The sequence below is a fragment of the Oncorhynchus mykiss genome, chromosome 2 (genome assembly GCF_057628025.1).
Source record: "Oncorhynchus mykiss isolate SJ-2025 chromosome 2, ASM5762802v1, whole genome shotgun sequence".
Classification (NCBI taxonomy): domain Eukaryota; kingdom Metazoa; phylum Chordata; class Actinopteri; order Salmoniformes; family Salmonidae; genus Oncorhynchus; species Oncorhynchus mykiss.
In genome coordinates, this window is record NC_143023.1 from 42,358,032 (window position 1) to 42,380,737 (window position 22,706).

The 22,706-nt window shown below is 40.3% G+C and overlaps 1 protein-coding gene across 8 annotated transcripts; it reads left to right on the top strand.

Annotated features, from left to right (window-relative positions):
- Window positions 1-7,924: 7,924 nt before the first annotated feature.
- On the top strand, window positions 7,925-22,596 carry LOC100301866 (Cornichon homolog 4). 8 transcript variants are annotated; one of them, XM_090185672.1, is made up of 5 exons: window positions 7,925-8,037; window positions 10,171-10,241; window positions 18,040-18,152; window positions 21,238-21,378; window positions 21,567-22,596. In XM_090185672.1, the coding sequence occupies exons 3-5, from the start codon at window positions 18,085-18,087 to the stop codon at window positions 21,592-21,594; spliced, it is 237 nt and encodes a 78-aa protein (XP_090041798.1). In that variant the 5' UTR covers window positions 7,925-8,037; window positions 10,171-10,241; window positions 18,040-18,084; the 3' UTR covers window positions 21,595-22,596.
- The last annotated feature ends 110 nt before the right edge of the window (window positions 22,597-22,706 follow it).

Genomic DNA, 22,706 nt, shown 5'->3' on the forward strand with positions numbered 1-22,706 from the left:
CCCGATGAAGAACGTTACAATATCTACATAGGTGTACAGAGGCCCATTATCAGCAACCATCACTCCTGTGTTCCAATGGCACGTTGTGTTAGCTAATCCAAGTTTATAATTTTAAAAGGCTAATTGATCATTAGAAAACCCTTTGCAATTATGTTAGCACAGCTGAAAACTGTGGTCCTGATTAAAGAAGCAATAAAACTGGCCTTCTTTAGATTAGTTGAGTATCTAGACCATCAGCATTTGTGGGTTCGATAACAGTCTCAAAATGGCCAGAAACAAATAACTTCCTTCTTAAACTTGTCAGTTTAGTCTTGTTCTGCGAAATGAAGAATATTCCATGCGAGAAATTGCCAAGAAACTGAAGATATCGTACAATGCTATTTCCCTCATTAAAATGCAAATCAATTTATAACATTTTTAACATGCTTTTTTCTGGACTTTTTTGTTGTTATTCTTTCTCTCACTGTTCAAATAAACCTACCATTCAAATTATAGACTGATCATTTCTTTGTCAGGGGGCAAACATACAAAATCAGCAGGGGATCAAATATTTTTCTCCCTCAGTGTACATACAGTGCTTATAGAAAGTCTTCACCCCCTTGAACAAAAAAACAAAAATGTGAGTTACAAAGTGGGATTGAAATAGATTTAATTGCATTTTTTGTCATTGATATACACAAAATACTCGATAATGTCAAAGTGAAAAGAAAATTCTACAAATTAAATAACTCAAATATAGTAATTTCATTAGTATTCCCCCATTTCTTTAGGCAAGCCTAAATGAGTTCAGAAGTAATATTTGGCTTAACAAATCAGAGACGTTATATAGACTCACTCTGTATGAAATAATAAGGGTTGGCATGATGTTTTAATAACTACCCCTTCCTCTGTCCCCCAAACATACAACATCTGTAAGTTCCCTCAGTCAAGTATTGAATTTCAAGCAAAAATTCAACTACAAAGACAAAGGAGCTTTTCGAAAGCCTCATAAAGAAGGACACTGATTTGTTGATGGGTAAGAATAACAAATTAGACATTGAACATATCTTTATGCATGGTGACGTTAATAATTATGCTGTGGATGATGTATTAAACCACCCAGACACATCAAAGATGCAGTCGTCCTTCTGATCTGAGCTGCAGGACAGGAAGGAAACAGCTTCACCATGAGACCATTGGTGGTTTTATTGTTGACTTCAATGGCTGTGATGGGAGAAAACTGAGAACTGGTAAACAACATTATAGTGACTCCACAATACTGACTTAACAGAGTGAAAATAAATGAAAAAATATGCATATGTATGCAACAAGGCACTAAAGTAATGTGCAAAAAAACAGCATAGGAATACACTTTTTGGACTAAATGCAAGCCTTATGTGTACTTCTTCTTCTTTGCTATCATGGCGTTCGCACATTTTGATTGTGCATACCGCCACCTACTGTGCGGTAGTGTTGTGATTAAACAATGAAAAAGGAAGGCAGGAAAGGAAAATACTGCACTACCAACTAACCCTACACGCACAGTACCAGTCAACCAGCTTCATGAGGTAGTCACCTGAAATGCATTTCAATTAACAGGTGTGCCTTGTTAAAAGTTAAGTTATGGAATTTCTTTCTTTATTCATGCGTTTGAGCCAATCAGTTGTGTTGTGACAAGGTAGGGTTGGTATACAGAAGACAGCCTCTATAGTAAAAGACCAAGTCCATATTATGGCAAGAACAGCTCAAATAAGCAAAGAGAAATGAAAGTCCACCATTACTTTAACTTCTTATGGCTGGGGGCAGTATTGAGTTGCTTGGATGAATAAGGTGCCCAGAGTAAACTGCCTGCTACTCAGGCCCAGAAGCTAAGATATGCATATTATTAGTAGATTTGGATGGAAAACACTTTGAAGTTTCTAAAATTGTTTGAATGATGTCTGTGAGTATAACATAACTCATATGGCAGGTAAAAATCTGAGAAAAAATCCAACCAGGAAGTGGGAAATCTGAGGTTTGTAGGTATTCAAGTCTTTGCCTATCCAATATACAGTGTCTATGGGGTCATATTGCTCTTCCTAAGGCTTCCACTAGATGTCAACAGTCTTTAGAACCTTGTTTCAGGCTTCTACTGTGAAGGGGGAGAGAATAAGAGCTGATTGACTAAGAGGTCTGGCAGAATGCCATGAGCTCAGTCAGGCGTGCGCCCGTGAGAGTTAGCTGCGTTCCATTTCCTTTCTAAAGACAAAGGAATTCTCCGGTTGAAACATTATTGAAGATGTATGTTAAAAACATCCTAAAGATTTATTCTATACATCATTTGACATGTTTCTACGAACTGTGATGGACTTTTCGTCTGGCCTTCGCCTCGTGAATTTGGATTTGTGAACTAAACGCGTAAACAAAAAGGAGGTATTTGGACATAAATTATGGACTTTATCGAACAAAACAAACATTTATTGTGGAACTGGGATTCCTGGGAGTGCATTCTGATGAAGATAATCAAAGGTAAGTTAATATTTATAATGCTATTTCTGACTTATGTTGACTCCACCACATGGCGGGTATCTGTATGGCTTGTTTTGGTCTCTGAGCGCTGTACTCAGATTATTGCATGGTGTGCTTTTTCCCGTAAAGCTTTTTTGAAATCTGACACAGCGGTTGCATTAAGGAGAAGTATATATATATATATAATTCCATGTATAACACTTGTATTTTCATCAACATTTATGATGAGTATTTCTGTAAATTGATGTGGCTCTCTGCAAAATCACCAGATGTTTTGGAAGCAAAACATTACTGAACATAACGCGCCAACGTAAACTGAGATTTTTGGATATAAATATGAACTTCATTGAACAAAACATACATGTATTGTGTAACATGAAGTCCTATGAGTGTCATCTGATGAAGATCATCAGAGGTTAGTGATTAATTTTATCTCTATTTCTGCTTTTTGTGACTCCTCTCTTTGGCTTGAAAAATGGCTGTATTTTTCTGTGACTAGGTGCTGACCTAACATAATTGCATGGTATGCTTTTGTCGTGAAGCCTTTTTGAAATTGGACTTGGAAATTGGTGGGATTAACAACAAGTTTATCTTTAAAATGGTGTATAATACTTGTATGTTTGAGGAATTCTAATTATGAGATTTCTGTTGTTTGAATTTGGCGCCCTGCACTTTCACTGGCTGTTGTCATATCGATCCCGTTAACGGAATTTCAGCCGTAAGACGTTAAGGCATGAAGGTCAGTCAATCTGGAAAATTTCAAGAACTTTGAAAGTTTTTCAAATGCAGTCGCTAAAACCAGCAAGCGCTGTGATTAAACTTGCTCTCATGTGGACTGCCACAGGAAAGGATGATCCAGAGTTACCTCTGCTGCAGAGGATAAGTTCATTCGAGTTACCAGCCTCAGAAATCGGCAATTAACTGCACCTCAGAATGCAGCCCAAATAAATGCTTCAGAGTTCAAGAAACAGACACATCTCAACATCAACTCTTCAGAGGAGACTGTGTGAATCAGGCCTTCGTGGTCAAATTGCTGAAAGAAATCACTACTAAAGGACACCAATAATAAGAAGAAACTTGCTTGGGCCAAGAAACATTAGACAAGTGGAAATCTGTCCTTTGGTCTGATGAGTCCAAATTTGAAATTTTTGGTTCCAACCGCAATGTCTTTGTGAGATGCAGAGTTGGTGAACGGATGATCTCTGCATGTGTGATTCCCACTGTGAAGCATGGAGGAGGAGGTGTGATGGTGTGGGAGTGCTTTGCTTTATTTAAAATTCAAGGCACACTTAACCAGCATGGCTACCACAGCATTCTGCAGCAATACGCCATGCCATCTGTTTTGCACTTAGTGGGACTTTCATTTGTTTTTCAATCCAAAGCACACCTCCAGGCTGGGTAAGGGCTATTTGACCAAGTAGAGTGATAGAGTGCTGCATCAGATGACCTGGCCTCTACAATCACACGACCTCAACGCAATTGAGATGTTTTGGGATAAGTTGGACCGCAGAGTGAAGGAAAAGCAGCCAACAAGTGCCCAGTATATGTGGAAACTCCTTCAAGACTGTTGGAAAAGCAATCCAGGTGACTACCTCATGAAGCTGGTTGAGAGAATGCCAAGCGTGTGGAAAGCTGTCATCAAGACAAAGGGTTGCTACTTTGAAGAATCTAAAATATAACATGTTGTAACAGCTGTTGGTGGAAGAAGGTGAGGACCAAGGTGCAGCGTGGTACGTGTTCATCCTTTTATTAATGGAACTGAACACTGATTAACAAAACAACAACGAGAACAACCAAAACAGTTCTGTCTGGTGCAGACACACAAAGACAGAAAACAACTACCCACAAACACCAGGTGGGAACAGGCTACTATGGTTCTCAATCAGAGACAACGATTGACAGCTGCCTCTGATACCAGGCCAAACACATAGACATACAAACATAGAATACCCACCCACATCACACCCTGACCAAACTAAAAAATAGAAACATACAAATCTACGGTCAGAGCGTGACACATGTTTAACACTTTTTTGGTTACCACATGATTCCCTTTGTGTAATTTTGTAGTTTTGATGTCTACAATGTAGAAAACAGTACAAATAAAGAAAAGCCCTTGAATGAGTAGGTGTGTCCACACTTTTGAATGGTACTGTATACACACCACTATTTAATACAAATCTAAATCACCACCCCATTCCACTACTTTGTCCCTAACTGATCCTACACCAGGCCAACGGACTAGGAGAAAGGGACTCGGTCGTTCAACACACCTTGAACTCTTCTGCAGTAAAACCTTGTACACCCAAGTACTTCTCTGCAGGTGATAACCATGGCAATGAACGCTAAGAAGCCAAACTTACTGACAAACAAATTTGTATCACTCTGTATTGGCCTAGGCCTACTACTCACCCTTGACCAATCATCCTCAACTCTCTTCACTGCCTCAGTATACAACACCTTCTGTTCTACTCTGACCCTGGAAACCTCAACCTTTCTCTCACACCGGGCACTTCTGATCCCCAGCAACATGGGCACCCCCACAATTGACACAGTTTTTTCCACCGATACTACAAATTTGTTCGTCCCATGCCCTCCTGCACACTTCTCACATCTCCTAATCTCCCTCCTACACACTGCTGCAACATGACCATTAGCTTGGCATCTGAAACACCTTAGTGGTTCCGACACAAGTTATTTGGACTGACTGGATAACTGACATATCCTAAAATGACTTTATGAGGTAAAGATTCTGCTTCAAAACTCAAAAGGACAGACAATGTCTCCTCAGTTTCACCACGCTCACCACTGGGTCTGCGTCGCACCAATCAGAGGGTGTCACAGACACAGAGAATTTTCCATTTCAGTTATAAGTTCCAGTCATCTCCTGGGATTTCTTTTAGGTAGCATTCTTTGTTTTTGCCAAGGCCCGTATGCGTCCTTCAGAAATGTGAGTACATATTTCTTACTCTTCATGTGTTTATGTTGTGGACACACTCTGCTATGATTTTTTTGTTTCTCTTTGTTATACTAATTGGTGTTTTTCAGCACAATAAGAGCTAAGACCTCAATATTTGTGGTAAACTCTACACAGTTGTGTTCTGTGAGTGTCACTAAGTAGGCGGATACCCCATTTCACAGGTGCACAATTCATAGGTTAGGCTGCAGAGAGCAGTATGAATGGCCAATACACACAATAGAATGATTGGAAAGGTGATTCCCCACAGTCAAAGTCCTGCAATAAGAGCTAAGAAGGATGTTATGGATGTTAAACTGGTGAGTTTTTTGATGCTACCTAACATGCATTTGCACACTGCAGTCAGTGCACAACAGAGCCAAAGGCGCTGTTAATGTCATTAGCAAGCCATTTGTTTTCTCAGCAGTTTGAATAACGTTAGTGTCCTGTCTGACAGTGAAATGTGGCTAAGTTAGGTAGCTCTTACTGTAACTTGGACTATGTATTAGCTAGCTACTAGTAGTGTTATGGCATTTGGATGTAAACTAATGTTAGCTAGCTTCTGTGTCAAGGTCAGCAGTTGTTGTTTGGCTCTAGCTAGCTAGCTAATGGCTGAAGTTATTTGTGTAACAAACTTTCCATAAACAAATATAGCTAACTCCCTTTCTTTGCCTTTTCGTTAGCTAGCTAGCTGACTGGTGTTAGCTAGCTACAGAGGTTAGCTGCTGGACTTTGGACAAGCAAGCTAGCTAGCTAATAATGTTAACAGCAGCTGTGTTGTTGCAGAGCAACTGAGTTTCTGACCTGGTTAAATAGAACTCTGAGATTTGGCTGAGTTGATTTGCAAATTTAAAAAAAGGTGGTATCTCAAACCTAAAAGAGTTCATTGGCTGTCCCCATAGGATAACCCTTTGAAAACCCCTTTTTGGTTCCAGATAGAACCTATTGGTTCCATGTAGAACATTTTCCGCAGAGGAGTCTACATGGAACCCCAAAGGGTTCTACCTGGAAACAAAAAGGGTCCTTCAAAGGGTGCACCTATGGAGACACCCGAAGAACCCCTTTTGAACACTAAGAGTGTAGTGTAGGTAGATCCAATTGATATAGCACCACTTCTAATAGAATACCATTGTAAAGCAAATAAAATCCTATTTAATCTCGCCTTTTTTTCCAGGTGCAAAACCCTTGTGTCCTGATTCAACAGACACCTACTATGGTGAGTCATGTAAAGTTTCTTCCTTTTCTCTCTTGCTCACTCAAACTCACATACGTGCGCAGTTGCAGAGAAGAGGAAGAGATTTGCCAATAACCTCCATTTCTAACTATGTTTGTTGCTGAAATGATATGTCAGACAACTTTTGAACAAGATGATATGTTATTGTCTCTTTATTGCCTCTTTACACATACTTACATTTTTACAAGTAGCTTTCTTCTTTTAAGACTGCCAAGCTGTCCTCAATTGGGGGAACCTCTGTCAGGGACAATGTCCTCAGAATTATGGAGTGTGTTTCTAAAAGGTTGTATGAATATCACAACATGTATTAGGATTAAGCAAAACTTTACAATTTAAAATGGGTTAAAAATGGTCATTGTCCAACTTCTGTCTAACGTTGATATCTTCTTTCTTAAAATGTTTCAGATTGATGACTAATTCATTAAATTCCCACTTCAATATGAAGGGACAGAGGAGCAAACATGCCATTGCTACGACTTTTTGTCGATTCTGTTAAAGATAGTTTACTGTGCGTTACTGTTCTGTCGTGTTGTCATGACTGTCTTGTGAGGATCACAATGGGTCAGATCAGCTTGGAAATGGCTGACAAAAACCAGACCTTCTCCCACCCGCAGAGGGGAGGATGGAACTGGTGTGGGTGTTTTGATAATACCTCCACACCCGGTCATAAATTAAGCAGGAGAGGACTCTCTCTCTACCCTTCAGTATTGGCTAAAGGAATGTCCCTTTGTCTCCAGAGACTTTTGCCCACCCAAAACTCTTAATGTCCAAAAAGTGGATAATGGAACAATAATTCTAACATAAAGAATTTTGGGAATGGTCAGTGGGGAAATGTAGAAAACTAATGTCATATTGTTTTTCATTGTGTGATGTCATTAAAAACAAACTGTATGGACGAGATTCTGTAACTAGGAAAGGAAACCCCCTTTATCTGTCAAGTTTCCATCCAATACGTTGTGCATAGGACATGAACAATGCTGAAAGTATTTTTGTTAGGATAGATATTTGATTTTAGGAGTTATAAGGGATAACTTCTAATCATACCCTTTGCACATTAAGTAGCCACACCCTGAGTGAGGTCAGAAGAGCGTGTCAGACGGAAGGAGCAGTCCTTTTGGCAAGAGTGCATAACAAGTCTTGGTAATGAAATTCACATTAGACCAGAAAAGTGTGTGTGGAGCAATCGCTACACGTCGGAAATGGTTGGAACTTTGAACCTCAACACGAGGTGAAGAAATAAACTCATCTTCCTTTAGACCAGAGAGATGAAAAGCTGCAGCTCACGTCCATAGTGGTCAGAATTCCGAACCCTGAATAATCAACACGAGGAGGAGGTTCAGAATGATGAATATGATAAGAGGTAATGATTAATAAGTTGACCGTTTATCGATGAAATAGATATATACAGTTAAAGTCAGAAGTTTACATACACCTTAGCCAAGTACATTTAAACTCAGTAAACCCCGGTTTTCACAATTCCTGACATTTAATCCTAGTAAAAAATCCCTGTCTTAGGTCAGGTTAGGATCACCACGTTATTTTAAGAATGTGAAATGTCAGAATTATAGTAGAGAGAGTGATTTATTTCAGCTTTTATTTCTTTCATCACATTCCCAGTGGGTCAGAAGTTTACATACACTCAATTAGTATTTGGTAGCATTGCCTTTAAATTGTTTAACTTGGGTCAAATGCATCGGGTAGCCTTCCACAAGCTTCCCACAAGAGGTTGGGTGAATTTTGGCCCATTTCTCCTGACAGAGCTGATGTAACTGAGTCAGGTTTGTAGGCCTCCTTGCTCGCACACAATGTTTCAGTTCTGTCCACAAATGTTCTATAGGATTGAGGTCAGGGCTTTGTGATGGCCACTCCAATACCTTGACTTTGTTGTCCTTAAGCCATTTTGCCACAACTTTGGAAGTATGCTTGGGGTCATTGTCCATTTGGAAGACCCATTTGCGACCAAGCTTTAACTTCCTGACTGATGTCTTGAGATGTTGCTTCAATATATCCACGTAATTTTTCTTCCCCATGATGCCTATTTTGTGAAGTGCACCAGTCCCTCCTGCAGCAAAGCACCCCACAATATGCTGCTGCCACCCCCATGCTTCATGGTTGGGACGGTGTTCTTCTGCTTACAAGCCTCCCCCTTTTTCCTCCAAACATAAGGATGGTCATTATGGCCAAACAGTTCTATCTTAGTTCCATCAGACCAGAGGACATTTCTCCAAAAAGTAAGTTATTTGTCCCCATGTGCAGTTACAAACCATAGTCTAGCTTTTTTATGGCTATTTTGCAGCAGTGGCTTCTTCCTTGCTGAGTGGCCTTTCAGGTTATGTCGATATAGGACTCGTTTTACTGTGGATTTTGAGACTTTTGTGTCTGTTTCCTCCATTATTTTCACAAGGTCCTTTGCTATTGTTCTGAGATTGATTTGCACTTTTCGCACCAAAGTACGTTCATCAGAATGCGTCTCCTTCCTGAGCGGTATGATGGCTGCGTGGTCCCATGAGGTTTATACTTGCGTACTATTGTTGTGCAGATGAAAGTGGTACCTTCAGGCGTTTGGAAATTGCTCCCAAGGATGAACCAGACTTGTGGAGGTCTACAATTTTTTCTGAGGTCTTGGCTGATTTAGTTTGCTTTTCCATTGATGTCAAGCAAAGAGGCACTGAGTTTGAAGGTAGGCCTTGAAATACACCCACAGGTACACCTCCAATTTACTCAAATGATGTCAATTAGCCTATCAGAAGATTCTAAAGCCATGACATCATTTTCTGGAATTTTCCAAGCTGTTTAAAGGCACAGTCAATTTAGTGTATGTAAACTTCAGACCCACTGGAATTGTGATACAGTGAAATAATCTGTATGTAAACAATTGTTGCACAAAGTAGTTGTCCTAACCGACTTGCCAAAATTATAATTTGTTAACAAGAAATGTGTGGAGTGGTTGAAAAACAAGTTTTAATGACTCCAACCTAAGTGTATGTAAACTTCCGACTTCAACTGTACTTTATAGAGTATAATTCGGGAGATGGTAACTCTTTAAACAATTTATTCCATGGTGCCCCAAATCCTAATGAGTTAATTGTTACATGATTAATTTAATCGGGTAACAATTCAACGTAGTTAGTGGATTAAATAAATAATCATATTACTGAAGGTAAAGTCACGACAAGGTCCTGCATGCCCACATTATGCCTATCATTTCTTCTATTTTTATGCTTACAGTAAGTGCCATGAAAAGCCAGAATCTGATCTGTTGCTGTTGCTGTAAAGTCCTAAAATATGCCCCTGGCTGCAGTGGTGTAGAAGGATGCAAACTATGTATATGAACACCTTTAAGCTACAACTGCAACAAAATTTGTCAACTAGCACCATGGAAATACCTATAGGCAGCTGATTCCACAAAGTTTCTTCAAGAATGTCCTTTTCTAGTTTTCTTTAAAAATCTAAAATTGATACAGATGTAATGCGCTGATTCTCTTCATTGCAGATCTGACACATCACACGACTCGTCAATAGAGCCACTACGCCCCAGATCGCCTTCTGTGCTCAGAAGACCTTGTGAGGCTCTGCCCCATCAAACCATGCTTATTAATAATTAATCAAATAAGACAATGGGCCTTTATATACTCTGTGTCCCAGTCTTTCTATTCATGTAATGTCTGTGGGTGAATTTTGAAACAATTACTGTATGCAGATGTGCGAAAAATTCTGATGTAGATTTGTTTTTGCCATTGCTTGATCTATTTCAAATGTAAGAATATGTTGCAGATTAACTTTATTTGGTGACTATGGAAACAAATAGAAATGTAATGAACAATGTTTTCAATCTCCAACTTTTTCCCCAGCAATACATTTTACAGTACACTCTTAGGTTCTAGGTGGCACCTTTTTTTCTAACAGGTTTATTCGGCTGTCCCCATAGGATAACCCTTTGAAGAACCCTTTTTGGTTGCAGGTAGAACCTTTTGGGGTTCTATGTAGGACCCTTTCCACAGAGGGTTCTACGTGGAACCAAAAAGGGTTCTCCTATGGGGACAGTTGAATAACCCTTTCGGAACCTTTTAGAAAAAAAAGTGTAGGTTATAAGCAGTAGTCAGGTGGTCATTACCATGTTATGATGAGATCTTAACTATGACCAGTAGGCTGCATAATATAGTGGTCACAATTATGACCAACTAGTCGTATGGTGGTCAGAAAAATATGTTATATTCTGGTCAGTAAAAATATTGTAATGACCTGGCTAGATCCTAAATGAACAAATGTCCAGACAGAGGATTGCGTTTACGAATTACCGATTTATTAACTAAACTCATCACAGGCTGTTTTGCCGTAGCCCACGCCAAATAAATCAAGGAAAACAGTATCAAACAAAGGTGACCAATCTCTTGTTAAAGACCAGACGTAAAGAGGGAGAACAATGACTAAGTATGGTCTTAAACTTGCGGTGCTCCACCCCCTTCCAAACTATCTACTACAGTTCGAAAGGTGGTCAGAAAAATATGTTATATTCTGGTCAGTAAAAATATTGTAATGACCTGGCTAGATCCTAAATGAACAAATGTCCAGACAGAGGATTGCGTTTACGAATTACCGATTTATTAACTAAACTCATCACAGGCTGTTTTGCCGTAGCCCACGCCAAATAAATCAAGGAAAACAGTATCAAACAAAGGTGACCAATCTCTTGTTAAAGACCAGACGTAAAGAGGGAGAACAATGACTAAGTATGGTCTTAAACTTGCGGTGCTCCACCCCCTTCCAAACTATCTACTACAGTTCGAAAGGTGGCAGTATAGGTAAAACCTGACCCTTTACACCAATTTTAAAATAACCGGAAATAGCAGTGAATGCGGAAGAAAAAAGATGGAGGCGGCTGTGTTCATTCTATCGCTGGTCGACTGCTGTGCTTTGATTTTTCTGGCGGTGTACTTCGTATCCTTTTCTTGAACATTAGCTAATACGTTGTGTACTGGAGCTCTAGTACTGTTCTTTGTTACAATCCATACGTTTTAGCGCTCGTGCTTTGTGGGTCCATGTCGGTGGCAGATAAGTGCTAGTTAACGGTGGCCGTGATTTAACATTATCAAACGGATCAATCCAATCCCTACTGCTGTGTCTTGATAAACGAACGTTAGCGAACTAGCCAGCAAGGGCCAGTTAGCCAACGCCCCTGTTCGTCCTTTGCACTTTAAAATGTCGATCTTCTGGCTGTCAACAGAAGTGTTGACATATTTTAGATGCAGTGTCTGCTGCTTGTTTTTTCCTAGCAAAAGTTCAGTGGTTAAACAGACCGTGAGTCCTTGTTACTCACACATTCCTAAGTATTCAATGGCTTCCTCGCTTGAGTTAGCTGACATTCAGAATATAGAGAAACTGTTACTGTATAGCTAAACGTTAGCCTTATACATCTCTGCCAAGACAGTTTACATACCTTAACTTCATTAATAGGTAATTACCCTCTCCGATCTAGAATGTGACTACATCAATGCACGAGCCTGCTGTTCGAAGTTAAACAGAGTAAGCACAGTTGTCATGGGTAATTTCCTTTCAAATATATAGTTTTGCTTGTACACGCAGCTAGCAAGCTCTCGAGAACCCAGGGGGCATAGCCCACCTTTACGGCTTTCGGTTAAAGGTGTAGACCACAACTGGCTCACTGTAAACTATAATCCCGACACTGTTTTAACGGTTCGAAACATACAATCTCGTTTGCGATAAGGTTTTGGAAACATTTGTGACTTAACTTTCACATTAGCAATAAATCATATTTCAAATTCCAAAATATACATTTGTGAATCGCAAATCGAGCATCACCGGGCTACATTTTGGTGTGCCGACGTTTGACAATGTTCTTGGATTTCGTTTTAAGTTAGTTATATACGGCAGAGCACCCAGCTAATAAAGCGAGATATCCCACTTTGTTACCCATTCCACAAAGCTGGGAGGCAGCCTGCGGTCAAAACGAGTGCAATCATTTTTACAAGGATAAACGCCCCCTACCGGGTCAACCGGGTGAGCTAAATCGAACTCCCTCCATTGGATTTTTTTTTTTTTTTTACACAGCAGGGTGTAACTTTTAGAAACTGTACAGTAAGTGTATTTTTGATATGAAAGTTAGCAGCAATATGTAACTTTTTGGCCACTGGGTCAAATTCCCATAGAAATGTGTGTTATAGATCTGTCATTCTCATTGAAAGCAAGTCTAAGAAGAGGTAGATATGTTTTATGTGCGAATTCTGTGCTTACGTTTCGTTTTTGCGTCTTTACTTTAGGTTTTGTACACCATTTTCATTCAAACAAATGAAATTACAATATTTTTGGTTATGGAAGATATTTCACAACGGTTTAGATGGTACAATGATTCTCTAAACTATACTTGCTGTTTTGTCAGAAACTGACATTTTTATTAAGTTCCAAACATTTCCAAAACCTAATCGCAAGTGAGGCGTATTTACGTTTAGACAGAGCATTTGGGTAGGGTCAATACATTTCCCACTGCAAAAAGGATGTGGAATGCCATAGAGCCCCACAGTGGAGGTGTCATAATACCCATAACCTAATGGTCAAACAGGAAATTGGTTCCAAACGTTTTCCACCCATCTAAAAATCCCCTATGTGAAAAATTAAATTCTTAAAATAAGTGCTGTGTTTCGTGTAGGCTTACCCTGGCGTTATGTTTTGATAACCATGTTCTATCTCGAACAAGGTGATTTGTCAATATATTCTGTTCCATTAACTCTGATTCGAAAATGCTAATTAAGATCAAAGTAGACATCATGCAAAACTACAAATCCCTGCAAGCACCTGCAAACCATCGCAAGCTGACACCTTTGCTAACAGGTACTGTGTGAATTTGAAACTTGCACGAGACAGTTCACAGAATTGTCAATTTAAAAGAAATTCAGCCAATTTATTCATTACTACATTGACCTAACATTAGATAATTAATCCAGTTAATTTTGCCTTGATTCGGCAGTCTCGTCCAGATCATCATGACATTTGTAGTTCTTTATGATAGCCTTTATGATAGTCACATTGGCAGCTAACTAGCCATTCATTTTTTTTTGGGGGGGGGGGGGATACAGGCAAATATATTGATAAAAGTAACTTTATCCTAGAGCAGGAGTGGCAAAGGCCGACCTGATTCAATATGGCCCGCGGACCTCAGATGACATAAAGAATAAATAAAAAAAAACGCATAATGAATACTCGCCTTTGTGTAATGATGTAACTCCGACCGCTTGGGGGACATTTATTTTGAAGGCACGTATAAGTAACAACTGCACGAGGACAGGCAGTGGCTGACACACACGTTACAAATAGTAGCTAGCTAGAAATTGCGCTAAAATGAGTTTTTCCAAAGAAAAGGAAAGTAGACAATGAATGTAGGGTGTTCCAGCAAGAGTGGACTTAGAAATATTTCTTTATTGAGGTATCAGGGAAAGCTGTGTGCAAGGAGAGCATCGCTGTCTTGAAAGACGACAACTTATCCCGACACTTTCAGACGAAGCATGCTGAGAAATATAGGAATATGTCTTCTGAGCAGAGGGCAAGTGCAAAAGCAGCAAGGACTTTTCACAAAACTGCATTCAGCAAACGACGGAATTGCGAGTGCTATCTAAGTACTGTCCTACACAATTGCTAAACATAGCAAGCCATTCGCTGAGGGCGAATTCATTAAAGAATGTTTCATTGACTCTGCAGCAATACTTTGCCCCGACAAGAAAGCTGTTTGAAAATGTTTCCCTGTCAAGACGAACAGCGACACGGCATGTTGAGGACATCACAGAGAATATGGAACAACAGTTGAAAGACAAGGCAAAGGATTTAACCTATTTCTCCTTGGCCCTGGATGAGAGCAGTGATGCATGTGACACGGCGCAGTTGTTGATATTCTTATTAGGCATAACCCCAGACTTTGAAATGGCAGAGGACTTTGCTTCGGTGCAGTCAGTGAAGAGCACAACCACAGTGAAAGATTCATTGGAGGAGATTAATAAGTGTGTGACCACTGATGGGTGCCCAAACTTCACAGGAAAAAACGTTGGCTTTTTGAAAATGATACAAGATCAAGTAGCTGAGCTGAACCCAGATCAGAACATTATTTTCCTGCATTGCATTATTAATCAGCAGGTGCTCTGTAAATGTGTTCTGAAAATGAGCCATGTTGTGCATGCAGTCACTAAAGTGGTAAACTTCATAAGAGCAAAATCTTTAAACCACAGGAAATTTGTCTGTTGGAAGAGACAGAGTCGGATCATGCAGATTTCCCCTTACACACAAAAGTGAGATGGCTCAGTTTGGGGAAGGTGCTTAAAAGGGTGTGGGACCTGAAGTCGGAGATTGCTGAGTTTTTGCAAATTAAAGGAAAATATGGGGATTTCCATCAACTGCCAGATAAAGAATGGTTGGCTGATTTTGGCCTTCACTGTGGACATCATGGCCTTCATGAATGAACTGAATTCCAAACTACAAGGAAGGGCCTTTTTGCACATCCGATGTACAGCCTTGTCAAAGCCTTCAAGGGTAAGTTACTCTTCCTGACCTGCCAAGTAGAAGCCAACAATATCACCCACCTTCCGACACTACTAGTCTGTTCCCTATCAGATGACCTTCCGACACTACTAGTCTGTTCCCTATCAGATGACCAGTGGGAGAAGTATACATCACTGCTGCGTGCTTTGAACGGTCAGTTTGTCATTTTTGAGTATTTCAAATGTTGGAAAATAACATGCTGTTGGTTTCCTTTCAACTTCAATGTGGATAACGCTCCCACTGACCTGCAACTTGAGCTTATCGATCTTCAGTCTGATGCAGTGATTGGAGAACTATTCAGAACAATGTCCCTGATGAGGTTCTATGCATCTCTCGATGAACAAAACTTTCCAAAGATTAGGAGTCATGCTCAGATGTTTGTACTGTTTGGGTCAACCTATGTATGTGAACAGACATTTTCAGTGATGAAATGTAACAAGTCGAGGCACAGATCATCTCTTACTGACTCACACCTCTCAGAAATCCTGCACATAGCGATGTCAGAAACTAAACCTGACTGAACTGCTGTAGTTAATGCCCATCAGAGTCTTCACTCCTTACTGATTGAGTAGTTGAAATGTACTGTTGAGTTCTCTCTCTTGTGTTTTTGTACATACCCGTTAACAAGAGTTCTGTCCGTGGTGCTGAATGCACAGTGTACTTTTCCCTCCGAGTAGTGCATTGCATGTTTAATAATGAAAATACTACCAAAAGGAGAGCATGGATGTGGTTTATTTCTGTGCATTTAAAAAAAGTAAAATAAGTATCATATCTGGATGTGATTTACAGTAGATATATCTGTCAACAGTCATACACATGATGTATAATCCTGTAATATGATTTAGGCCTGCGATGGCTAAAATATATTCTAATGAGGCTCTCCATGGAAAATAATTGCCCAGGCCTGTCCTAGAGAGATTTACACAGTTATCAAGAAGTCACTCAACTTGAGAAACAGCATTTATTTGAAGTGTTTCTAAAATCCCCTATGAGAAAAATGAATGGTGGGAAAATTCTTGGAACCGTTTCCCTGTTCGGCCGCCAGGTTTAATGGGTATTATGACTCGTACTGTGGTATTCTATAGGACTCATGATAAGTACAAGCTGTGCACCTGAGTGCCGAGCAGACATGAGAAAGAACGTCATATTTTGTTAATGTTGGTATAGGTTAAGGGAGTGAACAATACTTAAAATAAGGTTTACATGGAGAAAATCGGACACCATCCCAGCAGCTATCTTAGAAATATAACTTTGCTCTGTGCTTTTCGAGCATGCACTTCGTAGCCAATAGGCTATGGATCGTTTGATTGAGAACACACTAAATAGCCTATAGGCGCACTTGATATTGAGTGCCCAGCGGAGAATCTGAGATGAGGGGCGGGATCGGGCACACATTGATTTATTGCCTAAACAAGCAACTACTTCTAAAACACAAATATTTACATTTCAATCAATTACAAATGACATGACCCTCCCCTGGACTATATTTAATAAAATACTAAACCCTCCACTTGACTAATTAAAAAAGCATGACCTTCCCCATTTTCCTCCAGGTAACCATTCTATAAATGTCAATCCATCCCTAAATCCATTTGAAATCAAATCGCTTTTTGGCAGGATCCCTTTTGATTTAAGTAAAACTTTCCAGACATGGTTGTCCATGGAAAAAGTGGTCTGAAAGTGACTTTTTGGACCTGATTGCCAAAAGGTTCAGGAGATAGGTGCCAAGAGTTTACCAATTATTCGTACCCCACCATACCATGAGACATCCAGGTCTTCTTCACTAGAAAGATAGTTTAGTGTGATATCATTTTAAAAGCTTACAAACAGTGTGGTCAAACTATTTTATTTATTTGAAAAATATTTTTGAATACAGAATGTCATTTTGAAACCTTGAACATCAATTATCAAAAAAAAGTGTCAAAATAATTTTTCTTCGTTCTCATATATCCTATTTCACATCATCTGAGGTTTTTGGTTGAGACACATGCCCTTGAATACATGGGGGGGGAGGGGGGGGGGGTGTGTGTGTGTGTGTAATTTCAATCATAGAAATATAATTCATAGAATGGAACCAACCCTTCAGACCACTGTAATTTAGCTGGTACACTATTGACAGGTTTCCTATGGATGATTGACAGTATAATTTAAAACAACAGATATTCCCATTCAAGTCAACATTCTCTGATGTGTGGACATCCAACTATCTTTGTGGTACCATTCAAGATTTGACATTTCAATTTTATTCCCATATTTGAACATATTTGAACAGCCAAAACATGACACCCACCTTGTATTCAAGAGCATGTTGTCTTAACCGATGACACAACACAAACATCTTAGACTATGTATAATAGGGTTTAAGGTACAACATATGCGAATAGCGTTTTTAGATAATTGATGTTAAAGGACATTTATAAAATTATAAATCTAGAAATTGTCAAACAATTTGACAACCCTGTTTTGTAAGGTTTTAAATTATATAAATCTCAACTGTTTATCTTTTCCAGTGATGACGACATGGAAAACGACATGCAAAATGGGTTAACTGTGAGCACCTTTACCTCGTGAATGTTTTGGAATTCAGGTCCCTAAAGTCACTTTCTGAGCACTTTTCCAATGGTTAAATAGGCCTATGTATGGAAGGCTTTGTTCAAATCAAAAGGTGTGCAGTCAAAAAGTTACTGAATTCAAATGGATTTACCCTACATGTAGGTAGTAACTTTCAGCTTCCTGACTTATACCTCTGTGGCCCATTGTCTTTTATTTATTGTGTCCTGTATGCTTGTGCTCATATACTTTTCATAATGTGCATCTGCAGTGGGTTGTACCAGAGCTGGTAGGCCAGGCCCTGGCAACAGTGCTGATGCTTGTCTCCCTGCACTGGTTTGTCTTCCTACTCAACCTGCCTGTGGCCGCCTGGAACATGTACAGGTAAGTACGTTGTACCTTTTGTTTTTGATGACAACTGAATGATCAACGGCATCTTCTTTTCCTATGTGGACAGTAAAGACACTTTTGTGTCTGAGGAGTGAGAGGTTCCGCTCAGAGCTGTCATCAGTGGCTGTGTTGTGAATCTTACAATAAGATATACTTTATTTTTATTTTAGGCCTCCCGGGTGGCGCAGTGGTTAAGGGCGCTGTACTGCAGCGCCAGCTGTGCCATCAGAGACTCTGGGTTCGCGCCCAGGCTCTGTTGTAACCGGCCGCGACCGGGAGGTCCATGGGGCGACGCAGCGTCCCAGCGTCATCCGGGTTAGGGAGAGCTTGGTCGGTAGGGATGTCCTTGTCTCATCGCGCACCAGCGACTCCTGTGGCGGAGTGCGCGCTAGCCAAGGTTGCCAGGTGCACGGTGTTTCCTCCGACACATTGGTGCGGCTGGCTTCCGGGTTGGATGCGCACTGTGTTAAGAAGCAGTACGGCTGGTTGGGTTGTGTATCGGAGGACGCATGACATTCAGCCTTCGTCTCTCCCGAGCCCGTACGGGAGTTGCAGCGATGAGACAAGATAGTAGCTACTACAACAATTGGACACCACGAAATTGGGGAGAGAGAAAAAGGGGTAAAAATTCAAACAAAAAAAAAGATATACTTTATTTTACATTAATATTAAAATTCATTTCTCGACGTCAGCATATTGAAGCATAAAGTCAGAAATTTACATACACCTTAGCAAATACATTTAAACTCAGTTTTTCCACTACTGGCATTTAATGCCAGTAAAAATTCTTAGGTCAAATTAGGATCACCACTTTATTTTAAGAAATGTCAGAATAATAGTAGAGTGATTTATTTCAGCTTTTATTTCTTTCATCACATTCCCAGTGGGTCAGAAGTTTACATACACTCAATTAGTGTTTGGTAGCATTGCCTTTAATTTTTTTTTTACTTGGGTCAAGCGTTTCTGGTAGCCTTCCACAAACTTCCCACAATAAGTTGGGTGAATTTTGGCCCATTCCTCCTGACAGAGCTGGTGTAACTGAGTTAGGTTTGTAGGCCTCCTTGCTTGCACATGCTTTTTCAGTTCTGCCCACAAATGTTCTATAGGATTGAGGTCAGGGCTTTGTGATGGCCACTCCCATACCTTGACTTTGTTGTCCTTAAGCCATTTTTCCACAACTTTGGAAGTATGCTTGGGGTCATTGTCCGTTTGGAAGACCCATTTGCAGCCAAGCTTTAACTGACTGACTGATGTCTTGAGATGTTGCTTCAATATATCCACATACTTTTTCTACCTCATGATGCCATCTATTTTGTGAAGTGCACCAGTCCCTCCTGCAGCAAAGCACCCCCACAATATGCTGCTGCCACCCCCGTGCTTCATGATTGGGATGGTGTTCTTCGGCTTGAAAGCCTCCCCCTTTTTCCTCCAAAGGATGGTCATCATGGCCAAACAGTTCTATTTTTGTTTCATCAGACCAGAGGACATTTCTCCAAATAGTACAATCTTTTTCCCCATATGCAGTTGCAAACCGTAGTCTGCCTTTTTTATGGCAGTTTTGGAGCAGTGGCTTCTTCCTTGCTGAGCGGCCTTTCAGGTTATGTCGATATAGGACTCGTTTTACTGTGGATATAGATACTTTTGTACCTGTTTCCTCCAGCATGTCAAGCAAAGAGGCACTGAGTTTAAGGTATGCCTTGAAATACATCCACAGGTACACCTCCAATTGACTCAAAGTATGTCAATTAGCCTGTCAGAAGCTTCTAAAGCCATTACATAGTTTTCTGGAATTTTCAAAGCTGTTTAAAGGCACAGTCAACTTAGTGTATGTAAACTTCTGACCCACTGGAATTGTGATACAGTGAATTACAAGTTAAATAATCTGTCTGTAAACAATTGTTGGAAAAATTACTTGTCATGCACAAAGTAGATGTCGTAACTGACTTGCCGAAACTATAGTTTGTTAACAAAAAATGTGTGGAGTAGTTGAAAAACACACTTAGGTTGGAGTCATTAAAATGTATGTAAACTTCCTACTTTAACTGTATTACATGCGGTACTGAAAACTGGAAAGTTAGTATGCAATTCACTCATTTACATTTTCACATATTCTACTGTCCGACAGTGTATTGGGCCTACATCTGTCCTGCATCTGTCCTATGTCCCACTGTTGGCAGGCCCTGCTCCTATTCTTACTGAAAAGTGAGACCCTTAATCTCCTTCTGGAGGGCAGCAGCTCAAATCATTGGGCAAGATTGTGTGGGGTCCTCTATGATACTCTTGGCCTTGTCCCTGGCCTGTTTATCATAGTGGCTCTGAAGACCCCTGCATTGCAGCCCGTAGAGCTTGGACCCCAGGTTCACAGTCCGCCTGAGGATACACTTATTAGCCACTGACTGCCCACCGTACCAGGCCAGGAAACAAAGTCAGCACACTCCAAATGGCAGGTGTAGTAGTTAGAGAGTATCTAGGTGTTGACGTTCAGTTGTCTGTCTGCGCAGGAGGTACAGTCGTTATTGGTATTTTTTATTGATGTTCTGAATGTTGCCATTAAAAGGGTGTGCTGTCCATGATGGTTCCCAGGTACCTACAACTCAACACTATCTCTTTATCAATCAGGACTAGGTGGCTCACTGAGTCTGCCTTCCCCATGAAATCAGTAAGCAGTTTTGTTGAGTTTGGGGTAGTTATTGCACCAGTCATGAACCCTGTCTGTTTGGAAATGCAGTGTGTCATCTGAGGGTGCCTGGTGGTGTCTGCATATTTCACTGCCAAGCAGTTCCCATCAGAGCCTTTCAGGTCATTGGTGCATATGAATAATAGCACTGTAGAGATGACAGTTCCTTTTGGGGAACCGGTAGATATACACAGAGGGAGTGATGTTGTTGAACTTGACACACTGCTTCCTGCTCAGCAGGAAGTCCAGCACCCACAAGTCATACTATAACTACCCTAGCCCATGTAAGCCCCTTACAAACTCTCCAACTCTTAGAGATATAGCCCACACCCAAGCTGTTACCTACAATGCTATGGTTGTTCTAGTGTCTCGAGTGTTGTCTACCTATTGTTTATCTGACAGGGTTTGGAAGGTGCCCATGGGAAACATGGGGGTGTTTGACCCCACTGAAATCCACAACCGGGGACAACTAAAGTCTCACATGAAAGAGTCCATGATCAAACTCGGCTTCCACCTGCTCTGCTTCTTCATCTACCTGTACAGGTAAGAGACTGGCCCTTGCTGTCTGGGATTCTATATGCTAGCCGCTGTCACGTTACAGTACTAACATAGCTAATCTTACTGCTCCTTTATTTCTTGCTTAGTACAGGATAACGTATGTTTAGCCTGAGCTTAAGTTTTGTTTTAAAGTAATTTCTTCACTTGTCACACGATTCCTTTCTCCTCCACAGCATGATCCTGGCACTGATCAACGATTGAGATCCCCATGGCCGTTTTAATCCAATCGGCCAAATCACCAACTATTCAGAATGTGATGTTCAATATGTCCTGGTCCTCAGCTCAGCTGAAGTCACCTGACACTTCAGCTGACACTCCCCTTGGACACCTAATCATTGCTCAGCCCCCCCCTCCCCTCCATTACGTACTTCTGTGTTCTCATAACTGCCCTGGAATTGTGTGCGTGCGTGCTTTCGTTCAGCCTGTGTCCAACAATGCTGTCCATGCACGGCTCCTCTGGGCAGATGGAAAACATGACAATCATACAGGCTAGATGGTGCATACGATTGGCTAACATATTTTCAGCCAAGAGCAACAGCTAGCACATCCTCTTGCAGCCTGCCAAACATCATCTTTGATATGTCAATGCCATATTTGATTGTCATATTTATTTTTGTCTCTTGTCAACATGCTGGAAAATCCTTAAATCCTTGAATATCCTTTGCAGAATACTAACCTGTGTTTTGGCGATTTATTTCTATATTTTCTTGGTCTCTTAACATCAATAAGTTGTAGATCTGCTGCTGAAAGGTGCACATTTGATTGGTATTATAAAATAGTGTTCTCAGGGGAATACATGCACCTGGATTGGATTTGTATCCGATTTTGCATCACTCGACTGTATCAATGGGCAATATAACCTCGATTCAATCCGTAGCACTGAAGAGCAATTTCATTTAAGGTAATTTCCAATTGAGTTGATATGTAAGTCTTTAAATTTGTGTAGTGCTTCAGCTTGAATCAAATCCCATGTCTGTATTATAGTTGTATTACATTTCACTATGTATGACAGAAGCACATTTACTACACATCACTATGTATGTTATTTGTGCAGTTTGAGAATGACCATGTTCCAGCCAAATGTATTTCTCCATGGGGAAAGGGTGCGTGTTCAGATTGTATTAAATCAAACTAAAATTACTTGTTTTTTGTGCTTTTGAAAATAATTTGTGGGGTTTCTTAAATAAACTTGAAAGAGAACAATTGGTGTATTTTTCTTGTGAGATTATATTGTGGTAGGGCTAATACTGTAGTCCAAAGTCATGTTTTGAAAATATAATTTCCGTGACTGTTTCGTAAGCTGCTAATCATTA

Excerpts from the sequence above, each read along its gene's own strand:
- LOC100301866 (XM_090185644.1), top strand. The coding sequence starts at position 15,057 with ATGGGGATTTCCATCAACTGCCAGATAAAGAATGGTTGGCTGATTTTG. Across the intron at positions 15,210-18,039 it reads CCTTGTCAAAGCCTTCAAGG|TGGGTTGTACCAGAGCTGGT; the intron begins GTAAGTTACTCT and ends GTGCATCTGCAG. Across the intron at positions 18,153-21,237 it reads GCCGCCTGGAACATGTACAG|GGTTTGGAAGGTGCCCATGG; the intron begins GTAAGTACGTTG and ends TTTATCTGACAG.